The 19,805-nt window shown below is 41.0% G+C and overlaps 2 protein-coding genes across 9 annotated transcripts in view; both read left to right on the top strand.

The window, feature by feature from the left end:
• Positions 1-7,008: 7,008 nt before the first annotated feature.
• On the top strand, positions 7,009-15,348 carry LOC135524645 (kelch-like protein 26). Of its 5 annotated transcripts, XM_064952362.1 has the most exons (5): positions 7,009-7,284; positions 8,636-8,787; positions 9,789-9,971; positions 10,841-10,951; positions 12,300-15,348. In XM_064952362.1, exons 3-5 carry the CDS (start codon positions 9,790-9,792, stop codon positions 13,879-13,881), a joined length of 1,875 nt encoding a protein of 624 aa, XP_064808434.1. In that variant the 5' UTR covers positions 7,009-7,284; positions 8,636-8,787; position 9,789; the 3' UTR covers positions 13,882-15,348. The 5 variants fall into 5 exon arrangements, with proteins under 5 accessions (XP_064808434.1, XP_064808433.1, XP_064808435.1 ...); XM_064952361.1 differs by lacking the exon at positions 8,636-8,787; XM_064952363.1 differs by lacking the exons at positions 8,636-8,787; positions 10,841-10,951.
• A 3,180-nt stretch (positions 15,349-18,528) lies between these two features.
• LOC135524644 (CREB-regulated transcription coactivator 1-like) overlaps positions 18,529-19,805 on the top strand; it is a 34,455-nt gene continuing 33,178 nt past the window's right edge. For all 4 annotated transcript variants that reach the window (XM_064952360.1, XM_064952358.1, XM_064952357.1 and 1 more), the window contains exon 1: positions 18,529-18,705. In XM_064952360.1, coding sequence (XP_064808432.1) covers positions 18,580-18,705 — 126 coding nt within the window. In that variant the 5' untranslated portion in view covers positions 18,529-18,579. The remainder of the gene's footprint in view (positions 18,706-19,805) is intronic.

Raw genomic sequence — 19,805 nt, 5'->3', positions numbered from 1 at the left:
GTGTGTCTACATGAGTGTGTGGGCGAGTGTCTATGTAAGTGTGAGTGTGTGGGTGAGTGTGTCTACGTGAGTGAGAGTGTGTGGGTGAGTGTATATGTAAGTGTGTCTACATGAGTGTGTGGGTGAGTGTCTATGTAAGTGTGAGTGTGTCTACGTGAGTATGTGGGTGAGTGTCTATGTAAGTGTGAGTGATAGGTGGATGGATATACATGTAAACAGGGCTGAAAAGTGACTGGTAGCAGGAATATATAAATACTTATGGTAAAATACCTATGGTATATACTGTATACATGTAAACAGGAGTAATAGTGACCAGTAGCAGGATAAATAGATAGATACTAATGGTCATGGCAATCAATAGTCAATGAACAGCAGTGTAGTGCCAGTAATAAGTCTAATCAATAATCATTTAGTGTTATGACCAGGGGATAGAAGCCGTTTGGGTGTCTGTTGGTCTGAGCTGTGATGCACTGGTACAGCCTGCCGGACAGGAGCATGGAGAACAGTCCATGTCTCAGTGGGCTGGAGTCTTTGGCAATTTTTCTGGTCTTTCTCAGACACCCCCTAGCATGTACGTGCTGGATGGCTGTGAGCCCACCCCCTGTGTAATCATCCCCACCACCCTCTGTAGGGCTTTTCGGTTGAAGGCAGTGCAGTTGCCATACCAGACAGATGGTGCAGCTGTAAAAGTTCCTAAGGATCTTAGGGGCCTTGCCAAATTGTTTCAGCCTCCTGAGGGAGAAGGGACACTGCCGTATCATACTAGAATATAAATGTGACAAAGAAAGGAGCCATGTCAGAAGAATGTAACCATTGTGTGTAGCCTAGTGTAGCCTAGTGGTTAGAGCATTGGACTAGTAACCAAAAGGTTGCAAGTTCAAATCCCTGTTACGGATACATTATCCTGTGTGTGTGTGTTTCTTTTCTCTCCTTCTCCCCTCACAGGTGAAAATCATCACTCCCCAATCAGTCAACAATCAATCATCAATCAGAAGACACACCTCCTCATATTTCCTGACCTATCACAGTTCCTTCCCCATGGTTTAAAAACCCCATCATTTGTTTGTTCTGAAGCTCAGCTTAGCTCTGCTCAATCTCTCTGTAAATGCCATGTCTGTAGGTCTCTGTGTTTCACTCTCGCTTTGTGTCTTAACCTCTCTTTTGTTTAAGCACCTCATAGCACTTTGTCATCACCTGTGAGTATTGTTTTTGGTTATGGTGTTTGTGTTTGATTGCTGGTGGAAAAGGGGGAAACCAAGACAAGTCGCCCATGGGCATACACTATCCGTAGGTGAACTTTGTTAAATACACTAGTTAGAACTGGGCGGACCACCCACTGTATTTTTGGTTAGTTAGCTGTTGTTAAAGTAGGCTAGTCTAGCTTAGGGGTGTTTTTGAATACTTATTGTTTCTTTCCTTGGGTCCAGCCCAGCCCCTTTTCCTGCTCCCCCCATTACCGTGTGTTTATAAATAAACCTAGAGTTTGACGGTAGATTTCAGTTGTCGTGCTTATTTCGTTCACACTTTTCCTTTGTCACAATAATAATTTGCATGAGTTATGTTACGAGTCTCATTACCATTCCCCCCCCCCCTAGACTGTCGGGCCAAAAGGGATTCGTAACATCCCCGAGCTGACAAGGTACAAAATCTGTCGTTCTGCCCCTGAACAGGCAGTTAACCCACTGTTCCTAGGCCGTCATTGAAAATAAGAATTTGTTCTTAACTGACTTGCCTAGTAAAATAAAGGTAAAAAAATAAATAATTGTCACATCTGCTCCTGCAACGCCCTCTACTGCTCAAACCTGTGTCTCCTTGACCTGCCGCCACTCCCCCAGTACTCTCTCTTGCTCTCTCTGTGGGTGGAGACAGGTGTGCTGGAGTCAGAGCAGATCCCCACCAGCTGCAACCTGTTCCATAATCAAGACCTCTACAAATACTCAGCACCTGCTACTTCCACACTGCCAGATCGTTTTCTCTGCTCAGTCAGTCTACGCTTCTAGCCATTTGTTACTATTCTGGGCCTGTTTTCCTTGCCTGACGCTATTTTCCTCTCCGCTACAGTTCCGCCTGCTCTGATTCTGGTCCCTGTCTCCAGTCCCACGTCTCATCATCCTGCTACTCTGTCCTGGATTCCCCACTCTCCTACTCCCTTGGATTCCCCTCCGGACCTGCTTACCCTGTTTCAACCCCTCTCGCTTCAGCCTCCGCACCTGGTTTCCAGCAAGCGTGTTTCAATAAATACCTTGGTTACTTCATCCTAGTCTCCTCATCTGAGTCTGCTCTTGGGTTCCACTCTGCGTAACAATCATGTGTAGATATTTTAGACAGTGTCAGAATACATGAATACAAAGACTAAACAATTTCACAGAATATTTGCAATGACTGTTCATATGATACCTAATTACATTTTTTTCTAAAGTACCAGAGTTTGAACACAGAGGACAGGCCTATACACTTGAATCCTACAGACGAAGAACCATTTATGTGACATTTAAAAAAAAAAAAAGATGTACATAAATCATTATTGGACATCATTTTTCTATAGTGAACCGGTTTCACAAGCTTTCCACGCGCTAATTAACAATCATTTTAAATTTAAAGATAAGCTCTCGTGGAATAACCGTTTATGTGCATCACTCAGAATGAACGGACAAGCGCACAACCTTTCTGTTGCTGATGAAAATCGCAGAAATGTGGGGAAAAAACGTAAAACAAAACTAAAAGAATGGAAAGACAGGCAAAGGAAGATCTTACGGGATGCGGGAAAACCCTATACAAATCGTAAGGGTCAAGAAAAAACTGGGAAAAGCTGTCCAAAAGAGGTATGTGGAAGAACCGTATATCAAACAATCAAGCTAGCTAGCTATAGAATACAGTAGCTAACATGTATGTTCTGGGTTGTCTAATTTGTAACTATGGAGAAAACATATTAGCTAAAGTTCGTTGGCTACTAACTCATACATTATCGTTACAAATGTTATGTCATCCACCGGATGATTCGACATGGCTACAGTAGCTAGCTAGTTACACTGTATCCTGCAGGGAAGAGCGTGTTCCACGACGTGCAGAAAGGATTGTGGAAAGTTGACTGATGAACGCAAGCTGCATCTATTCAATAGTTTATATACTGTCCCATACGAGAAACAACGAGCGTTGATTCTCTCCGGCTTAGAACAGGTTAGAAATAAGACAAAACGCCTATTATTATAATAGCTATATTGAACACTTGCATAGTTTAACTTTGACAGTAATGATACGCACATTAACGTTAACTCTAAAAGTGCTGTGTTACACAATGGTGCAATACAAACTCATTTTGTGTATAGATTGGGAGTGTGTGACAGATGGAGGTCCTGATCAAGCAATATCCTGAATGTGCTACAGTATATTAAATTCTGAATTCATCATTGTCAATTTTTATTGCAGCATGAGGTGAAACGGAGACGTAAACCTGAGGATACAAAGGAGAACAAACGACGGAAACAAACCTTCAAATACCATGTACAGCAAGCAGGCCAGAGATTGAATGTGTGCAAGGTTACTTTCATGTCTGTGTTCCAGCTAACCAACAGCTGTCTTCAGGCAAGTGAAAATGTCTTGTCAAAATGTATATTCTGTCAAAGCCTGATTTCTAAATGATTTCATCACAATGATCCATCTCATTCAACGATATAGAAAGACAGTCTTTTCGCGGAGTGGGCATTCTGAGCCTGTACGATGTCTACCATCAATCACAAAATGAACCAGCATGGAGTTGGGGATCCCAAAAACCATCTGACTTCAGCAACTGGTGAGAGCAAGTTATTTGAACAAATGTATTATCATTAATGTTGAAACACATTAAATAATCTTCCCTACTCCCAGGTGGGGCAGTGGTTAAGGGCGCTGTACTGCAGCGCCAGCTGTGCCACCAGACTCTGGATTCGCGCCCAGGCTCTGTCGTAACCGGCCGCGACCAGGAGGTCCGTACAATTGGCCTAGCGTCGTCCGGGTTATGGAGGGCTTGGCCGGTAGGGATATCCTTCGCACACCAGCGACTTCTGTGGCGGGCCGTGCGCAGTGCGCGCTAACCAAGGTGTTTCCTCCAATACATTGGTGCGGCTGGCTTCCGGGTTGGATGCACGCTGTGTTAAGAAGCAGTGCGGCTTGGTTGGGTTGTGTATCGGAGGACGCATGACTTTCAACCTTCGTCTCTCCTGAGCCCGTATGGGAGTTGTATCGATGAGACAAGATAGTAGCTACTAACAATTGGATACCACGAAATTGGGGAGAAAAAGGGGTAATTAAAATTTTAAAAATAAATAAAATCTTCCCTATGGTTTTGTCTCTAAGTATTTTGTTTTTTTTAACATAGGGCCTGCAGAAATAGTTTTAGAGCCACTCATCTTTGGTCAAGGTGGGAAAGGAAGGTGAAGGAGAGGTGATTGAGAATTGAGTGTGAGGCCTAGGCTACATTGAAACAACAAGAAATTATATGATGCCTACTGTTTTACCTCAACAACTTTGCCTACAACTGCTGCCCATGGGTGGTGCATTCACTTCATGAAAATCATAATTGGGTTTCATACTACATTTCTACCTGATAAACATCAGGAGACCCTATTGATGTATCACTATTGTCATTAGTGATAGTAGGCTTAAGCTGCAATAGGCCGATATTATTACAGGTTTTTTTCAATCATTTCACACTGGGCGCACACTAGTTGAATCAATTTGTTTCCATATAATTTCAATACATTTACGTTGAAACAATGTGGAGTAGACGTTGAAATGACGTCTTTGCCCAGTGGGTTTGGTGCAATTTGGCATGTTGTACATTTCACAACTCTAAGCATGAAAATCTAAACAGATCATCAAAATGGCTCATTTCAAAACTCTAAGCACATTTTCAATTGAGTACAGCAAATAAATTCACTAAGTCATTGGTTCACTTGTCCACTACACCAAATCACTACCAACGTGTATACATATTCACTAACTATCTGCTTTTCAAAATGCAATATTCACTTTACATTTGATATGATTTTCTTGTCATTTGTTAACAATAAGATGAACTATAATTTAATCAAACTGCTCAAAACATAACTACTGAACCAAAATTATGTAGTAGTTAGTTAATAACGTATATAGTTTGATAACTGCTGAACACTGTACATTTCTATATTTTTACCTCAAATGTATCAATTTGACATCAATTTATGTTGGAAGGTAAACCAAACTTGGCTGTAAATAATACATCATCTCTCTCCGTCAGCCAGTGCTCTTCAAGAGTCACTGTAACACTCGCTGCAGCCGCCTACAGTCCAACTCATCAGGTTTAAGTGCAGTACTATTTGAAATCAGTCAATTCTGTTCTTACATATATAGATAGGCCTACTATAGTAGATGATGATTGGAAATAATGTCCGGTTCTTCAATTCATGAATTTCATTTTAATCTTCTATATTGTCTGAATTTTGAATTGACTGACTCTGCCCCAAGATAGAGACATTTTCCTGGCTTACCATTTCTGGTTGTAACTGTAATTTTGTTGCAGAAATCCAAAATCCCACAGAGGTTAAGTAGACAGTGGAGGATTTTAACAATGGTACCCGACTCCTCAATTTGACTTGTGTGTGTGAGTGTGTGTGTTCGTTTATGCTTCTGCTTAATTTATTTCTACACAATGATGTTCATTCCTTAATTCAACATTTTGTTATTTCATTTCCAATTAGCTTGGCCTGATGACAAACTCATCCCACGCAATTATACCCCTCGCCTTAAAAAATCCTGTCTGGAATGGTACGAGCTAACAGACGGAGAAACACAACCAGCCAAAGTGAATATATAAAAAATGATGAATGGAACAGTGGAGGAAACACTCAAATCTATCAGACAAAGTAAGGGGGAACTTCACGAAAAGTATATATTTCTTAAGAATAAGAAATGTCTGTGTTCGTCTTACTATGATAGACCAAGATATACAGTATCTCTCTTGGACTGAAGATAATGTCTGGTTTTGAGATGGACGACTATGCACGTTACTTTTACCTCGTTCACAAACAAACTGATGGAAAGCCACAAACAACAGAAATGCATCTCATGTACATGTCATCTCTCTCCGTCAGCCAGTGCTCTTCAAGAGTCACTAAGGCTGTGTATACACAGGCAGCCAAATTCAGATTTTTTTTTGTACTAATTGGTCATTTGACCAATCAGCTCTATTCACATACGATATTTTTAAAGGTCAGAAATGTGCAACCATTTTGTAATTGTATTGTAGTGTACAATGCACTGCGGAAATACCTATCACACTTACCTGAATTTCATTGATACACTGTAAGCAGAGAGACGGCGATACAGTATCAGTTGACAAGTCACGTAAAAAAAGTGATCTTGTGCAATGTTGCATGGGGCTGAAATGGCATTCAACACATGCTACGTTTTTACAGTTGCCAACTGCTTTACAATACTCCAATGTCTGATGATTTGTCCTACGTATGTACTGTATAAGGATAATTAAAATGTAAGACTGGCATTTTTCTCAACATGCTCACAACCTGCCATTGGATACAAATTATACAACATTGTGCATGTCAAGTTATAGTCCAAAACTGTATGGAAAAATATATTTACTCTCTACTATTTATTATATTCAGCACTCCAAAAACAACAGTTTTGAAATGTGTATCTTGTATTTTTATATTGGATTAAATGGTAGTTAAAATGACTAAATTGTGAGTATCATTATCTGATGTATTGGTGACAAAACAAAATGTTGTCATGGTATTTCACAGAAAACTGATTTTGCATGATTGACTCAGCGGTGAAAAATGTGTGAACCCTCAATGAATGCACAATCAAAGGTTCTGAACATAATATAGTGGATATTACAACTGTTTAGAGTTTTGTACTTAGAGTTTACAAAATACACCAGTTATGTGAAAGATGTCCCAAAGTGATTGAAATGACCGGTATTGTAATCTCAGCGCATCCTAGCGGTGAACAGCAGCAGCGCATGGGCTCAGCACAAACCCGACAAACTGAAGTCGTACACAGAGCACGACAGGACATTTCCATCTGGTGCAGAGGTCAACATCTTTTAGAACGGGGGAAGGCAGCATATGTTGTTCAATAGATAGAGGTCGATAGGATTGATTGATGAGTTTATTTTGTCATGAACCGGGCAGTAATGCCTTTGATCCACTGCGACATTTACGAATAATTCCCTTTGCATACAGCACGGTGCTAGAAGATGGCGGAGTCAGATGGTGGGGATTTCGCCTCGAATCGTCCACAGAACAGGTGAGGATGACAATGTAGTGGGGAAATCAATATGGTAAAACTGTATTTTGACCAACGGGCAGCTAGGGATACGGAATGAATTAGATAAATATGAGGCATTCGCTTGGATCATCAGGACACTGGTCATTTTTTTTGCATTAATATTCACATCGTTGCAGATTGATTAATTCACTCTACATTGTGTCCATTGTAGTCTACAATGGAAGGCTGTAAATGTTTCCAATGACAAGGTATCGAGTAAGAAGGAATGTTAGGAATATGTTTGTCAATCTCTCGTAACATTTACATTCATAGTTAAAGTTTAATCTAGCAGGTGCAACGGCGCAACACGGTGCATAGTCCCTTACTTTCGAGAGCCAATACATTAACTGTCTCAAGGGTTCTCAGCACCCTTTAACGTTACCAATGGGACCATGTGAACTGCAATCCAGACGCTTTGTTATAACGTTTAGAAACGTCAAGATTCATAGATTGCGAGACAATTTTCGAAACATATCGAACGTACTCTTATGAAAAAGAGTGCTGTCTGAGTACAGTATACACCAGTATTCTGCAAATACTTAATTCCAAAATAACACCGTTTTTTTGGAAGCAGTAATTTTGCAGTGTAACCACAGTCTAATGCAGTTATTGCACTTCTACTGCAGTTTCAAAACTGCAATCTATTTTGTAAAGGTGTCTTTCATATCAGTGAGAAATAATCTTTCAAATAGAAAAAAGACACACTTACTGTAGCAGGTCAGATACATACTGCTGTGTCTCCAGCTGACTAACTACATTTCTGCAACACTTCCTCTCCAGTTATGCTCACATGCTGACCAGACCACTAATCACGCGCATGTTGATTTTTGTCCATCCACACCACACACAATCAGGACACGCAGGTTGAAATGTCAAAACAAAGTCTGAACCAACTATATTAATTTGGGGACAGGTCGAAAAGCATTAAACATTTGGCAATTTAGCTAGCTAGTTTGCTGTTGCTAACTAATTTGTACTGGGATATAAACATTGGGTTGTTATTTTACCTGAAATGCACAAGGTCCTCTACTCTGACAATTAATCCATAGATAAAAGGTTAAAACGAGTTTGTTTCTAGTAATCTCTCCTCCTTCAGGCCTCTTCTTTGGACTTTAAATGAGGGTTTGCAACCAACTATAAGGTGCATTACCACAACCGACTGGAGTGTGGACTTCAGTTAATCTTTCAATCACCCACGAGAGTATATGCTCCTAAAAACAATGAGATGGGAGAGGCAGTGAGTTCTATTTTAGCGCCTGGCTATGCAGATGCTTGTGATCAGTGTGGGTGCAATGATTGAATAACATGTATGTGTACATTTATTTTGCAGCGCACGTGACGTGGGCGGTGTTTTCAGCATGTTACACACAGGTGTTCCAGCAGGCTATATAGCTAATTAGCACAGGTTGTCGCCTCTGTCTTCCGTAAAACAAGCACTGTAACATGGAGATATGGCCGTGTGGGAACACTAACCCTATAAAGGTGTGTAGAAATGTAACCTTTTGTTTTTTTTCGAAAATTAATTCTCACTGATATGAAAGACTACTTATTCTTCCAAAACCGTAGCGCAAGCGATGCATGTTAACGTTCAGAACGAGCATCGGGGCTCTTAAAACTCCCTCAGCCAAAAGATACCTTCATGAATAGACGCTAATGGTAGCGGCATCTATGAATGGGCTACATACTAGTCCCTATCTTGTCAGCATCAAATAAGCATTTTTATGGCTAGGCTTATTGAATTTAATCCGCTCCATTTTGATGATAATGTAGCCTATAGCTACATCTTAAAAATACATTGGAAACATCTTACAAATATATGTAAACAACTTTTCAGTGGTGGCTTTGATCCATGGAGAAGGTCATATCCTCACTCAAAATCTAGTGACATTAAAGTGGCCTGACAGTGGTGAACAATTAAAGATGTTGTTCCGTGTTTAAGGGATATCATCATTAACACAGGTTGTGCGCTCTGAATAGAAAATAAAGCTTTTTTTCCCATGAAGCAGCTGAATAATTCAAGAGAAAAGAGTTGGGAGGAGGGTAATGATGCAGCTGCTGGGAAAAACGGATGGAAAAAGTGCAGGAGAGCAAGAGCTCTTTATTGTCACTGATGCTACAACAACATCAGTAAACTCTGACAAGCATCCTAGAAGCTTAAAGGTAGACTCCGCGATATGGCATAGATGCAAAAAGTAAACAGCATAGTGGATCAATTTCTGCAACAACTAAGAGCGTTGAAGCGCGAGGCTCAATTTCTCCATTGTTTTGGTGCCCTGGCTACCATGCTGTGGACAGCGTGAAGCGAACAAGTGCACATACGCAGATGCTTTGTGTGACTGTGAGAGCAAAGTCTTGTATCTTGCTCATCTCAGTATCGGCGGTGCTGCTCGTGGCAATGTAATTTCGCTGAGTCTAACTTCTAACTTTTTTTCTAAAATATCCTATTCTGATACACTGACAGTGATGGGCCTTTTCTCTTGCAGTATGGCTAACAAGAATAGCTCCCTGCGTTGCACGTTCTCAGCCCCAAGCCATAGCGCCACTCTCCTACAGGGCTTGTCGGTCCTGCGAGCCCAGGGGCAGCTCCTGGATGTGGTGCTGGCCATCAATGAGGAGCGCTTCCAGGTTCACAAGGCAGTGCTGGCCTCCTGCAGTGACTACTTCAGGTGAGACTGACGCTGTCTCTCCGACATGGCTTCTGCTCTTCATCTCCTTTCCTCTGCACTGATTTGAGACAACTGGACACTGGATGTATTTTTTTGACTGTAGAGATGCACTGACCTGGAAAGAGAGACCCAGGTAAAGTCAGATATACAAATCAAATCATCATACAGATGTAGAGGTGAAGGGAAGAGTGTTGAGAGACTGTGTTGGTAAATTAGTCTTTGGTGTGAAATAATTGATACATCAAAAGCTTAGTCAGATGAGGTATGGTAGAGAGAAAACTGAGTAATTGTTGAAGTATGTGGAACTGATAGGGATATAATAACATTACAGGTATATAATGTCAATATGTAACTTGTTTCAGGAAACTAGGCGTATGCCGCGTGTCACTACTACACAGGAGCGCCATTTTTGAACGTAAACTTAATTTAAAAAAAATCAAATTGTGTTTTTTGGCAGAAATGCCTTCTTGAACATGTGAACTTTCATGTACCTTAATAACAAACTTGTATGCCATCTGTAAATACGAATAAAATTAAGTTAGGAGCCTAGTTAGTTTAGCCACGGAAAAAGCCAGCAACCTAATCGCTAGCCAAGATTGGTTGAGATGATGAGTGGCTGGACATGCCAAGAGAAGAGTTCTGATTGGTCTGCCATGTAGCGGGCTTCTGTCTATATCATGAGCTGGTCAGTATGTGTAGGTAATCCTTTCTAGCACAGCTTTTCTTTTCTTTTTTAAGATATCACGTAGTAGAGCTGCATAAGTGTTGCTCTCCACTTTCTGGAGGACCGAGTTTTGAAATCAGTGGAATTAAGAATATGATAGCTAAGGAGATGGAAAAAACTCTGGCATTTGATTGCAAATATGCAGACGGAGTTCAAAAGAGAACACACAGAAGGCTGTCTCCGGATTACATCTTCAAACTAAGGGCAACTATGGCATCTGTGACAGAGAGGGAGAAGCGTCCATCCATGTATACGGGTAAGATAGTCTAGCTAGCTATATTTTCAGATATTACATGTTTCTAATTTTGTCAAAGTTGTTTTAATTTCAAGTTAGTGTTCTGTTAGCTAGCTAACGTTCGCTGGTTGGCTAGCTAGCGTTACATCTATGATCTGTGTAGTAATATTATTCATATCTCAGAGCCATTTGCAGTGCTAGTTATAGCCTAATGTTAGCTTGCTAACATTGAACCTGGTTGGTCAGCTACCTGCAGATTCATGCAGGGTAGTAACGTTATGAGTTGGGATTATGGTTCATTGTTTAGCTATGCAAGTAACCATTTCAATAGAGTGTTCATGATGTCACTGTGACAACTGTCAATAGACGTAGCTGGTAAATTCACTTTATCTACTTCGATTTCCGTGCACTCTCGTCTGAGTGTGCCACAGCGCATAATAACTGACAAATTTACGAAAGCTCAACACCCGTTGAATATGGCCTGTGTCAGTAAACGTTAGCAAAAAAAAGCGTCATTAAATTGTTGCCAGCAGCATAGTTGCAGTCACCAACGCTCTGGATAACATAAAAACAGCCAAACCAGCTCTGCTAGGGCGATTAAAATGGTCAGTGAGCAGTTCTCTCATTTGTGTCTGGAAGTAGCTAGCCAACGTTAGCTCGTTAGCTTGGGTGCTTGACTGCTGTTGTTAGGCCAGAACGCTCGGATCAACCATACTCCTCGGCCAGAGCGTCCAGTGTGCACTCTGAACGCTCCGAGAGCGAAACGCTCTGAATTTACGAAAGGACAATCTGACAATGCTCTGAGTTTACGAACGCCCAGAGCACATTCTGGTGCTCCAGATAAAATTTACGAACCCACTCATAGTATAAACCAGCCTATAGTCTTGAAATCTTTGGTTGTTTAGTACATAGCCTCACATGTGAATCCTTAAAGAGATGGGTTGATAGTGGGTGAACGACGCTGAATGGGCGTAGACAAAGAAGAGCTCTCCAGTAGGTACCAAAACATTTTCTCAAAAGTGAGGTTACAAGTTTATCAACTTCCAAAGCAGAATTACTTTCCCGTTGTTCATCAACTATAGTGTATGATGTACCATTTTCTAGCTGTGAGTCTCTACTTTTATCCAATGTAAAAAATAATTAAAAAACAATTAGAAATGTTGCTACGTAAGATCGAGCCGGTCGGTCACATATGTTTAAATTTATAATCTGATGTTCTCATCCTGATGTTACATGGCAAGTAGAGAGGAGTTGTTGTTCATTGTCTAATTTACCCAGGATGAATATGTTGTTTTGAATGGGAGGAAATCAATAAAACAAGTTTAACATAATGACAGTTATTTAAATGACTTTCTCACTTGCCTTACAGAGCCATGTTCACTGGAGGCATGAGGGAGTCAAACCAGGAAACCATTGAGCTGAAGGGCTTGTCTGCCCGCGGCCTGAAACACATAATTGACTTTGCCTACAGCGCAGAGGTCACGCTTGACCTGGACTGCATTCAAGACGTATTGGGAGCAGCAGTCTTTCTACAGATGGTCCCAGTCGTTGACCTCTGCGAAGAATTCCTCAAGTCGGCTATGAGCGTAGAGACCTGCCTGAACATCGGCCAGATGGCCACCACCTTCAACCTGACCTCCCTCAAGGAGTCTGTGGACACCTTCACCTTCCGCCACTTCCTGCAGATTGCCGAGGAGGAAGACTTCCTGCACATCCCCATGGAGCGCCTGGTCTTCTTCCTACAGAGCAACAAGCTGAAGAACTGCAGCGAGATTGACCTGTTCCACGCTGCCATCCGCTGGCTGCAGCACGATGAGGCCCGCCGAGCCGGTGTAAACGAGGTCCTCTGCCACGTGCGATTCCCCCTCATGCCCTCCTCGGAGCTGGTGGACAGCGTGCAGACGGTGGACATCATGGTGGAGGACGTGTTGTGCAGGCAGTACCTCCTGGAGGCCTTCAACTACCAGATCCTCCCGTTCCGTCAGCACAAGATGCAGTCCCCGCGGACCGTGATCCGCTCCGACGTGGTTTCGCTAATTACCTTTGGCGGGACACCCTACACTGACAACGATCGCACTGTGAGCAGTAAGGTGTTCTATCTCCCAGACATTGCAGCGCGTCAGTTCAAGGAACTAACGGAGATGGAGACAGGATCCAGCCACGCCTGTGTATCAGTGCTGGACAACTTTGTGTACGTAGTCGGCGGGCAGCACCTGCAATACCGCAGCGGTGAAGGGGCAGTGGACATCTGCTTCCGTTACGACCCACACCTGAGCAAATGGCTGCGTATCCAGCCAATGCAGGAGGGGCGTATTCAGTTCCACCTCAACGCTCTTCAAGGACAACTCTACGCCACTGGGGGGCGCAACCGCTCTGGAAGTCTGTCGTCCGTAGAGTGCTACTGTCCTAAGAAAAACGAGTGGACCTACGTGGAACCACTAAAACGCAGAATCTGGGGCCATGCAGGAACTCCCTGTGGCGACAAGCTCTACATCTCAGGGGGTTACGGTGTCTCAGTGGATGATAAGAAAACCCTGCACTGTTACGACCCCACGTCTGACCAATGGGATTTCAAATCGCCTATGAACGAGCCCAGAGTGCTTCATGCTATGATCAGTGCCAAAGACCGTGTTTACTGCCTGGGCGGTCGCATGGACCACGTGGATCGCTGCTTTGACGTCCTGGCAGTTGAGTATTATATTCCAGAGAATGACCAGTGGACCACTGTTAGCCCCATGCGAACAGGGCAATCTGAGGCAGGCTGCTGCTTGTTGGATAAAAAGATCTATATCGTTGGAGGGTACAATTGGCATCTAAATAATGTCACAAGCATTGTGCAAGTGTACAACACAGAGACTGATGAGTGGGAGAGGGATTTGCACTTTCCTGAGTCTTTTGCAGGAATTGCGTGTACGCCGATCATACTTCCACAAACCACCACGCAACGGTAATCCTTCGGCCCAAAGAGACCGCCAATTTGATTCCATGCATTCTTACTGTTGAGCTGTCAAATTAATACAAACATGGCACATTACATAAACTATTGAAATATTAGTGGTAATTTTGATCTAATGTGGGTGGGTGTGTGTGTGTGTGTGTGTTTGAGGGAGTAAGTGGAAATAGGAATACTATTTTGCATCCTATGGTTGAGGTCCATGTGCTGCATTGTAATGAGCAGTTTTAATGGAAAATAAGTGTTAGCTTTCCGGGACAAACTTTTAGGGTATTTTAAGCAACACTTAAAACACTACCCACAGTCAAAACCTATTAACTGATTTGCAGGATAGTTTTTAAATTTGTGCCATGCATCAAGGAAGCATGTTTTGATTATTTGAGTATATTCATTCAAATAATAAAAGAAAATGTAAAAAAAATGTTTTTACAACATATTGGTTGACATATTAGGACCATTTGAGAACTAGTGATTGACTTAAGAAGACGCTCCTAATGTTTTATGTTTATTTCAGAACATCTGTTTTTGCTGTGTATGGTGATGTGCTCATTAGGCTGTTCAATTGACTGGAGACGTTTACACACAGTCATCATAATGAAATGTGTATTCCAAACTGACAAGCTAATATGTCTCTTATGGCACCGTAATCATTTTTTCCAACTCCTTTGTGTAAGTGTGTGAGAACATCTGTGTTTAGTGCTCCTTTGGTAGGTATTAGGTAGGCTTCCTGAATATTCTGAAGTCTCTTATACTGTGTATAATCAATATACTGTAGATCAGAATGAAGTGCTTTTGTCATGTCCATCTGTTGCAGTGTTTAGTTTGGGGGAAACTTGTCAAGTGGTCAGATATATTTTGGTGCCACGTTCTTTCTCCAAGCTCCTACATAAAAGGACCGCATCAGTGTCAGCACTATGGTAATGAATTTTACCTAGACAAGCGTACTTCTTTCACTTATCCAGTCCTGACAGAACTGTGAATCTCAAAGAGCTGGTCGCAAGGGGCTGAACTTCACGTAAGGGTCAAAGTAAAGGCATAGATGGACAGAACAGCACAGCACACAAGCAGTGATATGTGATTTTCCCTAGTGTATTTCTTATTTTAGTACAGTGCAGATGGTAGCATTTTTGTTTTGAGGAGTAGCCTATTTGTGAGGATTTCAGTATTGTATGCAAAACTGATATGGCTTTTACTGATTTTAGACTGTTGGCAATGCTGAGACGAGCTGAATTTTATTTGGAAGCACAACATGGCACTCGTTGAAAAATGTTTGGTTCTGAAAATGTCACCTGTTTGCCTTAGGAACAGGGTTTTTGTGATGTTTTGTCTGTCCAACTCAGAAGCACATAGTTATCTATTAAGTGCATTATATTTGGAATTCACTGTAATCCAATGAGAATGTAGACTTTTCTGTATCCAAATGTATAACTTTTAATTAAAGGTGTTACGTGAGCTGAAAAAGGTATTCAAGTGTTGTCTCAATGGTGGAATGCATAATTTTACAAAGACCTACAAAATGTTAATGGTTTGGCAGATTCATGTAAATTGAAGACCAGTTAATCCTTATTCCCAATCGTAGTTCAGGTTTTATTTTCTATCAGTGAAACTGAAATACAAGGCCACACAATGTTTCATCTTATGAGTTTTTATACAGTACTGTAATACAGATGTGAAATGAAGATTGTGCACATTTTTTTTGTGATTGGTAATCGGTATAATTGTCATTTCTGTAAGTTTTAACGAACATTCATTTGAATAAGGTATAGAGAGAACCCCTTGCTCCAGAGCTTCATGTTTTAAAAGTATGTCAGACGATATACAGGAGACGACAATTAATAAATGTATGGATTATATGGAGGTTCTACTTGACCATACACTCCATTTATACATACATACAGTGCCTTGCGAAAGTATTCGGCCCCCTTGAACTTTGCGACCTTTTGCCACATTTCAGGCTTCAAACATAAAGATATAAAACTGTATTTTTTGGTGAAGAATCAACAAGTGGGACACAATCATGAAGTGGAATGACATTTATTGGATATTTCAAACTTTTACAAATCAAAAACTGAAAAATTGGGCGTGCAAAATTATTCAGCCCCCTTAAGCTTTAAGTTAATACTTTGTAGCGCCACCTTTTGCTGCAATTACAGCTGTAAGTTGCTTGGGGTATGTCTCTATCAGTTTTGCACATCGAGAGACTGACATTTTCCCATTCCTCCTTGCAAAACAGCTCGAGCTCAGTGAGGTTGGATGGAGAGCATTTGTGAACAGCAGTTTTCAGTTCTTTCCACAGATTCTCAATTGGATTCAGGTCTGGACTTTGACTTGGCCATTCTAACACCTGGATATGTTTATTTTTGAACCATTCCATTGTAGATTTTGCTTTATGTTTTGGATCATTGTCTTGTTGGAAGACAAATCTCCATCCCAGTCTCAGGTCTTTTGCAGACTCCATCAGGTTTTCTTCCAGAATGGTCCTGTATTTGGCTCCATCCATCTTCCCATCAATTTTAACCATCTTCCCTGTCCCTGCTGAAGAAAAGCAGGCCCAAACCATGATGCTGCCACCACCATGTTTGACAGTGGGGATGGTGTGATCAGGGTGATGAGCTGTGTTGCTTTTACGCCAAACATAACGTTTTGCATTGTTGCCAAAAAGTTCAATTTTGGTTTCATCTGACCGGAGCACCTTCTTCCACATGTTTGGTGTGTCTCCCAGGTGGCTTGTGACAAACTTTAAACAACACTTTTTATGGATATCTTTAAGAAATGGCTTTCTTCTTGCCACTCTTCCATAAAGGCCAGATTTGTGCAATATACGACTGATTGTTGTCCTATGGACAGAGTCTCCCACCTCAGCTGTAGATCTCTGCAGTTCATCCAGAGTGATCATGGGCCTCTTGGCTGCATCTCTGATCAGTCTTCTCCTTGTATGAGCTGAAAGTTTAGAGGGACGGCCAGGTCTTGGTAGATTTGCAGTGGTCTGATACTCCTTCCATTTCAATATTATTGCTTGCACAGTGCTCCTTGGGATGTTTAAAACATGGGAAATCTTTTTGTATCCAAATCCGGCTTTAAACTTCTTCACAACAGTATCTCGGACCTGCCTGGTGTGTTCCTTGTTCTTCATGATGCTCTCTGTGCTTTTAACCTGACCTCTGAGACTATCACAGTGCAGGTGCATTTATACGGAGACTTGATTACACACAGGTGGATTGTATTTATCATCATTAGTCATTTAGGTCAACATTGGATCATTCAGAGATCCTCACTGAACTTCTGGAGAGAGTTTGCTGCACTGAAAGTAAAGGAGCTGAATAATTTTGCACGCCCAATTTTTCAGTTTTTGATTTGTTAAAAAAGTTTGAAATATCCAATAAATGTCGTTCCACTTCATGATTGTGTCCCACTTGTTGATTCTTCACCAAAAAATACAGTTTTATATCTTTATGTTTGAAGCCTGAAATGTGGCAAAAGGTCGCAAAGTTCAAGGGGGCCGAATACTTTCGCAAGGCACTGTACATACACTGCAAAATACTGTGCAACTCCATCATTGTTAAATGTCACAAAGGTCATGACCAAAAGACATGAATCCCAATATTGACTTTCCTGTCAATTATAGGTGTACTGTATCTGGGTAACTGATACATTTGGTATATTTCAGTTCAGCTCTGTACATCATGACCTTGATACAGTCCCAAGGATGTGATCTATCCACTACAGGTATTTAAACTTTGGTAGAGAAATATCTTGCTTTTTACAACAACAAAATATACAGTGCCAGTCAAAATTTGACACATCTACACATTCCAGGGTTTTTATTTGTACTCTGTTCTACATTGTAGAATAATAGTGAAAACATCAAAACTATGAAATAACACATGTAATCATGTAACCGAGAATGTGTTGAACAAATCAAAATATATTTTCTATTTGAGATTCTTCAAAGTAGCCACCTGTTGCCTTGACAGCTTTGCATTCTCTTAACCAGCTTCATGAGGTAGTCACCTGGAATGCATTTCAATGAACAGATGTGCCTTGATAATTTGTGGAATTTCTTTCTTCATGCAATTGTGACAATGTAGGGGTGGTATACAGAATATAGCCCTATTTGATAAAATACCAGGTCCATATTATGACAAGAACAGCTCAAATAAGCAAAGAGAAATGACAGACCATTATTACTTTAAAACATGAAGGCCAGTCAATCCGGAAAATGTCAAGAACTTTGAATGTCTAAGTATACTGTGCTGCTCCAGACAGGTAGGTTATCCTCTGGTGATACAGTACCTTGTTCAGTACCCAGGTCATTGGGGTGTTCAGATGTTAAGTTTATTTTAATAAAACTTAACTTCAAGAAATATATTGTTTTCCTTTTATCAACCTTTCCTATGAAAAATCGGATATCACAGTTTTTGCTCGGTACTGAAATGCTCTATCTTAAACTTGACTGATGTCGTGCTGACATGTACATCGTTTTTGAGTGAACTATCCCTTTAAACAAATGTCATTGACATTTTAGAGCACGTAATACAAATCAAATAGGCCTACACAAGTAATTCCTGATTTAATTATGCGACAATGCTCATTTGTATTCCACGAAATGCAATAGAAACATGTACGCGCGTAATGACGACAAAATCATCGTATCCAAGCGTTGTGCGTAAGGTCCCATTGAGAAGAAGAGCAGAAGATGGCGAGTTCAAACAATCCACGTAAATTTAGCGAGAAAATCGCTTTACATAATCAGAAACAGGCCGAAGAGACTGCGGCTTTCGAAGAGGTGATGAAAGACCTAAACATTACTAGAGCTGCACGGGTAAGTTCCTTGTTTTGTTTATTAATTCTGCTGCTAGGCTAGCAAGCTACTGCTGTACTGTCAGTGACCTAAGGTTAGCTAGCTAACGTTAACTGCATCACGTTTTTATTACAAGTTGTTTTTAGCCAGCTGGTAGTGGCAAACATAAGTGGTCGATTGACTGCCCTCGCAATTAAAGCTAAATATTTGTATTCTGATAACCATCATTGATTGGGGCGTTACTTTACCAGCATTTATAATTTAACCGCAACCATCCCGTGAGCTGTCTTTGATGTTTGCTATGGTAGGCACCCAGGCAAGCTCAGGTAAAACTAGCTAGGTTATTGCTAGCAAGCACCTGGTCCTATTCATATTCCCATACATCCATCAAAATATAACGTGGAGTAAGTTAGACAGTGATTTAACCGCTAGGAATTGCAATAAAGACTGAACATGTTTACCAGTTCGATTCAAACTGGTGCGTTTGACACTGACTAACGTTTTAATTGTTTACCTGTAAACTAAAGCGTCACTTGCAATGCATACAACGTTAGCGCTAATGTTGACAAGCCATTTTGACAGAATTCACAATTTAGTTTTGCACGCCATGCAATGGGTTTGCATATTTACAAAGTACCAAACCATCTTTGACAGCACCAAGAATCCCGCAGCATTTACGTGTTTATGCATGCTGAGGTTTGACAGATTTGAAACTTCGAAGCCTTGAAGGCAGAGATGGAGAACATGGGTTTTACTTCCTTGTCTTGAAGATGTTCATTATGTGTAATGCAAAGTTGGTTACTGTCAATCAGTCTGGTTTGTATCAAATGTTCATGTTAGCCTGTTTATTCATCCCCATCAAATCAGGCCTTTGGTTAATCCATCCTTCATGCAATTCATTATTAAAGCAATTGGTGAACTAAATCATAAAGTAATTATTGAAAGGGGTATGGTGGTGAACCTACCAGTTGTGAATATAATAAAGGAACGGTTTAGGAGTACAGGATAGATTTATGTTGTAGTTTTAAAATATGCCTATTTTATTTAAAAACAAATAAAATAAACAATGTTTGACAAATCTAGCAACATCTTTCCTTATGAGATTGACACAGCTTCCAGCC

The sequence above is a fragment of the Oncorhynchus masou genome, chromosome 31 (genome assembly GCF_036934945.1).
Source record: "Oncorhynchus masou masou isolate Uvic2021 chromosome 31, UVic_Omas_1.1, whole genome shotgun sequence".
NCBI lineage: Eukaryota > Metazoa > Chordata > Actinopteri > Salmoniformes > Salmonidae > Oncorhynchus > Oncorhynchus masou.
The sequence above is the reverse complement of the archived record's forward strand: the minus strand, read 5'-3'. Positions and strand labels throughout refer to the sequence as shown.